The 9,732-nt window shown below is 40.1% G+C and overlaps 1 protein-coding gene across 1 annotated transcript; it reads left to right on the top strand.

The window, feature by feature from the left end:
* Positions 1-359: 359 nt before the first annotated feature.
* Positions 360-6,876, top strand: LOC102199461 (protein disulfide-isomerase TMX3-like; the record flags this gene model as incomplete). Its single annotated transcript, XM_013908115.1, has 5 exons — positions 360-440; positions 890-989; positions 1,192-1,269; positions 1,554-1,620; positions 6,773-6,876. Coding segments are annotated over 5 exons (430 nt in total), but the record flags the coding sequence as incomplete, so codon positions are not given.
* Positions 6,877-9,732: the final 2,856 nt, after the last annotated feature.

Genomic DNA, 9,732 nt, shown 5'->3' with positions numbered 1-9,732 from the left:
GGTGGGTCCAACACTACATTAGAAAAGCATACAAAAAATTGGCACCTGCTATATGAAATGAGGAAGAACCAGTAGAAGGAAAAAAATATTTGTGTTGCTTAAACAGCAAAAAGAATCTACTCTAAAATGTCAAAAGAGCGGTCCAATCAGAAAATTTAGTTCGATGTACACCTCTTGCATAATATTCTTTTTTCATACAAATCCTGAATGCATGACTGCCAAGCAGTTAATTCCCGTTTTATTCAGTTTCACATAAATATGCAAGCGGTGTCATTCTGTTGGCACAAAACAGTGAAAGGTGTTGAATGGGTTTTCAATGAAATATTCAGTCTTTCACTATTTTTTCTTATTATTTTCAGGTTAAAGGGTGATCTTGCCTACAATTACAAGGGACCGAGGACAAAAGATGATATTGTAGAGTTTGCCAACAGGGTGGCAGGGTAAGTTACAGGGTTCAAACAACACTTGGAAATCAACATGAGGAGAAACTGAGAGCCGAGTAGAACTTCCCTTATTTCACAGGAAGACATGCCAAGCTAAATGAAAAGCTTATCAACCCAGGCCATATTTGTTTCATAGCTCAATGGATTTCTGCCTCTGATGCTCCACTTTAAACCACTGTATCAAGTGAGCCTGACAGATTTCTCCCCTCCTTGAGGGAAATCAAACTAGATCCGTGACAGAGGGGCTGATCAAAAGCTTGGCTCGGAGACGGGTTGAGGACTGCAGTGGTTTTTTGAACTGCCACTGGGTGGTGCTAGCAGCACAGAAACCAAGATTAGGACATTACACATCACTGTTGTACTCTGTGAGGTTTAAATACTTATCAAAATGAACTCCTGTCTATGTTTTGTTTGTTTGTTTGTTTGTTTGTTCTTTATTCCATCAGACCAGCCGTCCGAGCCCTTCCCAGCAAGCAGATGTTTGAGCACATGATGAAACGGCACGATGTGCTTTTTGTGTATGTTGGTGGGGATTCTCCTCTCAAAGTAAGCAACATACAGCAATACACTTTCATTCTTTTATTCTTTAGCAACCACACAAAAGTCTGCATCATAGGGGCAATGCTATGCTGCAGCATTGACATAATATAAGAAAGAATTCATTCTATGCAATACCTTCAAGTGATAATTTACAATCTTTGAATACCGAAAGCCTTTTTTTTTTTTCCTTCTTTTTTTGCTATTGCAGGAGAAGTACAACGACGCTGCCTCTGAGCTCATTGTCTATACTTACTTCTTCTCTGCTTCAGAGGAAGCCTTGCCAGAGGTAATGCTTTGAATAGGCGATCATCTTTCGTCTTTAGAAAGTATGAAATTAATTTCACAAAGATACACTCACAAACATGTCATTAATGCACTTGGGAATGACACATGCAGTTATATTTTCCTAGTTTGAGATAATGTTTTTAGATTCTTTGAACATGTCTCTTGCCCTGGGATTGCACACGTTACAAGCTCTGATGTTTTTTTTTCCCAGTACAAAGAGTTTTTCACATATTTTATATGATTTATGGATCTTTGTCTAAAGTGGTGTTTTTGTGTTTTCAACAGTCAGTATCTTTGCCAGAGCTTCCTGCTGTCGTAGTCTTTAAAGATGGAGGCTACTTTACCTATGATGGTAAGTATTTTATTTGCTTTAGGCTTTGTCCACTACTGTTGTCTTGTTTTTTTTTTTTTTCTCAATTGGTTTAGTTTAATAGCTTAACTAGAGGGCAGTAGGGTGCCATGCTGTCTCCTGCTCCCGCCTGCTATTCCCTCCTCCTTCTCGCCTCTCACATAAACTTTGTAACCAGAGCTGTCTTCATGTAGTTTTCCCGTTCCTGCCGCTGCTCTTTCATCCTCACCACACTGAGTTATGGTGTGCCTGGCCCATCATAAAGCACCCCAGGGTCTGCCCACTATTGTGTGTGTGGTTAGGCCAGTGATGTTGTGGCGGTTTGTCTCTGGGCGGACATACATAGCAGGCCAGGGTGGATGAACTGGCTTGAGTGGGCGTGCGAGACCGCAGATTCGACCAAAGAAGAGCGCAGAGCTGGTAGTGTGTATGCAGTCAAAGCCAAGAGGTGAATCGCTGCATCAGCCATCGAGTCAAAGCAGACAAAAAAGAAAATCACATTTGCGATGCGTAAAAGCTTTAGAGGATTTGCTTTTTCGGGTCATAATTGAAAGCTTTCAGCGCAGTAACATGAGTTCACCGCATTCCTCCATGATCTCTTGTATTTCTCTGCCGCTTTGGGCCCGAGTTGGCAGGCGGAACCGGAAGCGAAGAGCGTCGAGGCACAGCGACAACACAAACGGACCCCAGTAGTGGCTGTTAGGGAGGTCAGGTGCACGGTGTGTGACCCGGAGAACAAAATCCATCTGCGTTGCGGTCTGTGCGTTTGCATCCATCTGCTCCACCTGACCATTTCGGAAGGCGGGCTTCACGCACCAGAATCTCAGCAGAAGAGGCTCGCCACAGTAGATGTTAACCACAAAAACTCCACACTCTGCAGAGTCCTCTAGGACTTTGATACGGAGGATGTGATGAATCTGTAGCATTGCCATGGTGACGGTGTGTTAAACTTGTCAAGGACTGAGGAGAGGAGCAGCATGGCAAAATGACATGGTTGTGTCCTTCCTTTCTTTGTCCTTTTCAGTCGTTCGGAAACTGCAGAAGAAAAAAAACTTTGATTATTTAGTATAGTAGCACAGAAACTGAGTCATTAAGCATTAGACACTTACCTCAAGTGATAGCAAAAGAGAAATTTAAGAAAGTGGTTTGCCTCGCTTTTTTAAAGACTCATAGCCTTCAGCCTCGGCTTTCTGTCCATCTGCTGTAGTATGCTTCTAGTCTCCCTGAAGGTCTGCTGGCTAAATGTTGGATGAAGGAATAAATGAGTCAACCACACCTCATATGGTTTGCTGTTGCCCTCACTTTGCATGGTGTTCAGTCAGAAAATGTTATATGGCTAAACTTATGAGCCCATTTGCATAGGCACCTAGTGACACTGTTTTATGGCAGGCTGTGACGTTTAGTCAAGCGTGTGAGTATTATACTGTGAAACTGACACGTTCTTTTTTTGCTGCATTGTTGTTTATCTTCTAGCATTAGAGGCCGACAGCTGCCAAGATATTCTAACGACTTTGATCATGCCCCCCCGCCAACTATTTGCTTTCATATGTATTTTCCGAATACGCAGATTCAAAGTACTCATTAGAAATTCACTGCACACTTGCTGTTCTTGCTGTGCACTCTTGTTTTTAAAGAATGGGTCCCACTGAGCACAACCACACTGTCCAAACACAAGCTCTCGCTTTGTGTAAAATGATATTTGACATGTTATTGTTTAGCTTTGATTGCTTTAGTGCGCATCACAAATAGCGGCATCCCTTTTGAAGAGCACTGTTAAGATATAGTAGAACACAGAAGCTCATACATATTTAATTATCCAAATCCTCTGTTTCATACAGTTATACAGGTCTGCTCTGCTATTGTGCTTCAAAGGCCAAGTGGTTTTGATCATTGTGTAGCTGCATTGAAAGCTACTGGGGAACATGTAAGAAAGCAGAAAAATATAATTAGCATATATGTCAGCATGCACAGTACGGCATTTGTAACTGTTTCACTTGCCAACAGTCTTCAGACACGTTTTTGGGTCTTTGAGTCCTCCTAATGCTCAGAGCTCCACATAAGGCTTCCTGTTAATCTGACTCAGTGGTTAATGGTTTGGCCTTTCCACTCCTTGTATGGAAACATTCATAATGCTGCCAGCTGTGAGGCCGAATGTGTTTGCATATGTTTATTGGGATCATGTAAATGACAGGATGATTAACAGTTTGTGAATGTGATGACAGAAAAGATCACACTTAAACAGGTGATAACACAATGATGACATTTTGGTACAGCGCACACGGTCAGCCTTCATTTCACTGGTTATTGCAATCTGCAGTGTTGGCAAGGTCAGCGTGAATGACATTGATGGAAAGCCCAATAACTGGTTGTTGTTTTTACTTTGTTTGGACAGAGGAGTGGTGGGTGGGAGATGGGGTATGAAGTGCAAAAAAGGCAGAGATGCTGCATGTAAATTGTGCCCGTGGATTTCACGATCTTATTTTGGATAATTGTTTTTGGAAAGTGGACAAAAGTATTTAGACATGATTAACATAAGTCAAATGTTTAATTATTGTCAAATTATTAGGTCAAAATGATCAAATTATTGTTCCAGCTGCTGGTGTAATGTTTAATTACTAATTTATTGCTGAGCTATAAGTACATAATGTAGAGTGGAACCCCGACTTACGAAATTAATTCGTTCCCAAGGGTCTTTCGTAAGTCGAAAATTTTCTTAAGTCGAAGCACCCATCGCGCCTTTTGAGTGACCGATAGGCTATTGGCTAATTGCTAACTGCAACAACAATACACCGTTTAAGTGGAATAGCGAAGCGCAAGTACGAAAGCCAAGGGGGTTGTCACATGATCCGGAAGGCATTGTAGGCATTCTGGGCTCAGCCAATCAGAGCCAGCGGATTTCGTTATGCGGGCATGTTGCCGTAACACGGGCAGAAATATTGCCGTTAAGTGCCTACATAATTTGAATTTTTCGTTAAATGGGGTATTCGTAAGTCGGGGTTCCATATTCTGCAGTTGCATGCAAATTACAGTGGCGTAATTAAAGTAGGAATACAGTGAAGTACTTCAGTGAATTTACTTTAGTAGTAAGTCTACTTACTACATGGCTCTTGTCAACTTTTCTATATTTTTGTATTTATGTGGCATTTGTCACCAACAGTGGCTTCTTCTTCACTATAAATAATATAACTAACTATAACCGATATAGCTTTGTTTGATTTGATTGCTCAAGCATTACCTTACATGAATATGAGCTGCTAGCTACTGACAGCATCATTTTTTTTCTTTATCTTTACCCGATCCTATAACTGAGCAATACATAAAATATTTTTATATCACACTCTTTTTATTTGTTGTTGTATTCCTATTTCCTTTCAGCAGTTGAGCCAAAGCATCTTCTTTGTTAAACCTTATGTGTTCTTTTTTTATAATAGCAAATTACCCTTGCTTTCTCATCATTACACCGAGCTTTGTGTCACATTTCAACACGTCAGTCTCCTGGATCGTACGCTGTCTGAGTTATCTTTATGAAGCAGCTTCCTCCCCTCTCTATGCGTTTCCCCCTGTGGTTCTGTTTCTACACTTTTTGCATTGTCTTGGAGGTCTTCTGTGCCATTAACCTTCATCCTTGAAATGTGTCAGAGCTGCCTCCTCCCTCTGCTCCAAACTCTGACACTGGATCATCCTCACTCCACCCACTGTCTGTTTATATTCCCCCTCATCTTTCTCTCTCACCTCCCACTGTGTGAACTCTGGGCTGAAGGGCTCCTGTAGGGCAGTATGGAGATTGTGAGGGTGGCGCCCGGGAAGAAAGCAGCTCTAATTTGTTTCAAGGTGAAGCAGGTTCAGTCGGTGTAGAGGTGGATCAGGCTGTACAACCCCAGTATGGGGCCTCCGAGCTTTCTTTTGCTTCTGGGGTAAAGTTGGGAAGCTGCATGCTGTCTGTAAAGCCAGAACATCTGTGGAAAGAACTCTCTGGAATGTCTGCCCTATCCACTGACTCAGCAGTCTTAACAGCAAGGCTCCGCTCCCTTTGCACAGTATAATCACTGAGGAATAGTTTCTAATACTACTGTAAGCTACGACCTTGGGGGGGTTTAAAAGTGTGTTCCAGGTTTTAGCTTGTCATGTTTAGTATTATGCTTCCAGCTCACTTGGAGCCCTGCAGGATGAGAATCATGTTAAAAGTCATCAGTGTTCTTGTAATTACTATGATGGTAGCGAAAGGTCACGGTAACTTATTAACGTGTCATAATAAGGTCCCGGCTACATTTGACATCAATTATGAGCGTCCTGTAGCCTCTCAGCTGGAGAAAACGGTGTTGTTTAAGCAGCTTCGTTACACCCTATTTATACCCTCCAGGGACATTCTCTGCTTCCTGTTTGCGTGTTGCCTCCAGATGTTAGAGGAGCAACAACATGTGGCTCGCATTCAGGAAGTAATTTTTTATTTTTCTGTCTTTGTTTATTTTTTTTTATTTATATGGTGCATTTGATAGGATTTTTTTTCTTCTCTTGTTGCATCTGTTGAATTACTCATTTGCTCCAGATGTGTTAAAAATAAATGTATGGTTGCAGAATCATTTACAAACCAAATATGATGTTTTTCTTTCCTTAGCTGTGAAAATTAGGTCAGGTTAGCCAGCATTTTGGGGGAAAAGGCATCAATTGTGAATGAAAATTACAGTATTTTTCCTCTTAATGTTCTTGACAGCCATCTATTTGATAAATAGTAATTAATCTGGAAATGTGACTGTGAACAGTCAAGGCTAAACAAACTGTTATTTGATTTATGACTTGGCCATCTGTTGCGTTTGATTGTTTACATCTCCATCGATTGCCAATCTGTTCGCTCTGAGTCATAGATCATTGTGCTGTTTCAGATCTTGAATACCCTGCCTGACTGTTAAGCCAGAGGCAGCTGGCTGTCAAAACAGTTTCTGGTCATTGTTTATCTGACCTATGGCTGTGACTGCTCAGCTTCTGTCTTGCTCTTTGTTCCCCAAGAATGCATACAGGTGGCAAACGCTGATCTTCTTACATTCCAGCCATCAATACACTCTTCTGCTTTCCCTTTTTATTATAGGCAGTCTTTGGGCTGAATGTTGATTAGCTCTGTGCTTCTGTTTCTGAAAGATTTTACCTGTCTGTGTTGCAGAGTACGAGGACAGTAGCTTATCATTGTGGGTGAACAAGGAGCGCTTCCAAGGATACCTTCAGATTGATGGCTTTACGTTGTATGAGCTGGGGGAAACAGGTGGCGTATGCTCTTTTTCAATATATAACGTATTTATTCCTGAATTTCATTTTCCTTTGCGCATTGTTTTAGGGTTTATAATAGAATACTGTCCAAAAGGCTTGAGCCACCCCTAATTTCTTTAGATTTTGCTAAGAAAATGAGAAATAGATGCAGTGATCTATTGAAACCTGTGAAAATAATGAAAATACAGTTAAAATTCCCTGCCAAGTTAACTGTCATATGTAGACCCTTGAGTTAGGTGGCCTTTTTATGCCTGAATTATTTATATGTTAGGGCTTTGAGCTTAACAAACAAAATCATTCCTCTGAATAATTGTTACGACCCGGCTCAAAAGCCGCAACATAAAAAAGGAGACGAATACCAGCGTGTAGGTGAAAAGAGGTTTTATCTTAAAATGGACTATCAGGTTGGCTAAAATGGCTGGTGCCACCAAGGCAAAGACTAGTGAGCTCCCTGGGAAGCTTGCCTCAGGTATGCTTTTATCCACACCTGATTAGGTGTGGCCAATTAGCACCAGCTGAACACACTGAGCAGATTAGAGGCTGCAGAGGGACGTAACAATAATAATCAGAAAACCTGAAGAACTATTGCATGAGAGGACTTTAAAACTGATTTGGAGAAAGTCTGGCTCCTTAGAAGCAAAGTTTACAAAAATGACAGGTGGCTCAAGACTTTTGCACAGTACTGTAATATCCTGCTTCAAAATGTATGGAATCGTGAGTTTCTGGGTCTAGTTTCATTTGGTTGTTTGGTTAGTAGATTAATTGCTGAAATTTCACTGAGAAATAGAAGAATGAACCGAAAACCTCAAAATATTCAGTTTCCTTTCATGGAAAACAAGACATGCAGCCAGTGATCACTTTTAAAAACCCAGCACTGGGACATTTTATGTCTTTGCTTTATTATCAGAATAGATACAGATCAATTTTCTGCAGAATGACTGTTTTTTAAAGGGCTGTATTTTGTTAATTGTGAGCCTAAGATGTGGGACTTTTAATGTGTTTTTTTATGTGTGTGTCCTTTTTAATCTTTATGACTGTGGAACCAAAGTGATTACAGATTGAATACCAGCTTATATCATTTGAACTGCATCAGCACTTTATACATGGCTTTGCTCAGACTGCCTGCCTCATTTTATTACATTGTAAAACCCCTTAATATTTTAGAATCTCTAAACATGTCTTCCACTTAACAACTTTATATTTAAGAATCAAACAACATAGAGCTGCTGTTTTTAAAAAAATCCAGTAAAAATATCCAGGGCTAAGGTAGCAAAGAGTATCCCTTCCCTCCAGATATAGCCCATGTTCTGCTTGTTTAAATGTACATACACTTCTCCTCTAAAAGGAAATTTAAGCTCAAGAGTGAAATACAAACTGCCTCTTAAACGGCAGTAAATTGATGGTCTGTGCAGAGAAAGCTGTGCTTTCTAATATTAGATACAGTGTTTTCCTCCTTTATGCTGATGTTGCTGAGATCAGTGATGCTCAACAGTTGAATGTTGCTTAAATGTGTTACTGTGTGCAGTTTTAGTTTCTGGCCCATCCATATAGCAGACTTTCCAGTTAGTTTTAACAGTTCTGCATATAACACGGTCTCCATAGCATCTTAATTGGATAAACACTGTAACTGATTAAAGGCTACATTGTTAAGTTTGATGTGTATCTGTGAATTTGCCAGCCTTGTCTTTGAAGCCTTTTCAACAAAGCATCAGATTTCACGCTCTTGGGCTCAGCGGAGCTGTAGGAGTGACATTTCATGCTGTAAAATCCCTGCTCCAACACATCGTAAGTCACACTGGCACAGAACTTGGTACCCGCGACAGCCCCAGTGTGACCAAACCATTGAAAAGTTTGAAACTGTAATTTATGGGCTAAGATTTAGAGCACATGAGACCTATATTGGTAGCATACTGAAAGCAAAAAAACATGCAACACATGGATTTTAAAATTAAAAGGCAGCAGTTTGGATTTCTTTGCGGTGTAAAGAAACATTGAAGGTTTTTCTTTGGGGATAGAAGATAAATAGTAAGCAAGCGCTTTCATAGCGTGGTTAATTTGCAGATTTTCTAATTTAACCCATTAGAATCCAACTTGCTTCAGACGTTATTGGATTGAGGCAGTGAACTAGTGAATAAACAACTTCTGCAGGTCAAACATGAATAGAAACCTGATAGAAATGTAATAGGACATTTTAGAATATGTGAATTCTTTTTTTAAAGCTATTATTACAAAATCTTGGAATTTAAAGGACTTGAGACTTGAGCAGTAAGGGATTCAGAAATTCTGTCTACATGTAAGCCATGAAAAATATCTTTTCTATGCTTTGATCTTTTTGCTTGGAGATTGTTTAAAAGATATAATAACAACCCTATGATCACAGAGCTTGGAAGTATTGGATGTCGAAGCTGTAGAAAATAACACCAGTGGTTCTTCATTTCATCTGTGGGTCAAAAATTACAACTAAATTCACAGAATGAGGGGCTTTGATGCCAGAGGGTAGCAGGCTGAGAAACATCAGTGGTTTCAAAAAGTGGTTGAATAAATAACGACACCGTGCAAACACGGTAAATATAATGTTCGATGGGTGTGCCGGTTGTAAGTTTTCACTAATACGTTTATTAATATTAGATCTATTTAATGCATTCTGGATCAATTATGAGTAGGTCACAAGCTCAGCTTTTTTAAGTTGCCAGGTTGTGAAAAACCCACCTTTCACATAGGATTAGTCTTTTTAGCTCTTTAATTAACCCCACAGACCCTTTCGGATAATCTGATGTTTGACATCTGATCCTCTGGAAAGAGCCGCAAGGCTTCTGAACCAAAAGTCAATTTATTAACTGTTTTCCTTTTAAATCT

The sequence above is a fragment of the Pundamilia nyererei genome, unplaced genomic scaffold (assembly GCF_000239375.1).
Source record: "Pundamilia nyererei isolate P.nyererei 1_Seehausen unplaced genomic scaffold, PunNye1.0 scaffold01242, whole genome shotgun sequence".
Taxonomy (NCBI): domain Eukaryota; kingdom Metazoa; phylum Chordata; class Actinopteri; order Cichliformes; family Cichlidae; genus Pundamilia; species Pundamilia nyererei.
This window is presented reverse-complemented; position numbering and strand designations above follow the sequence as displayed.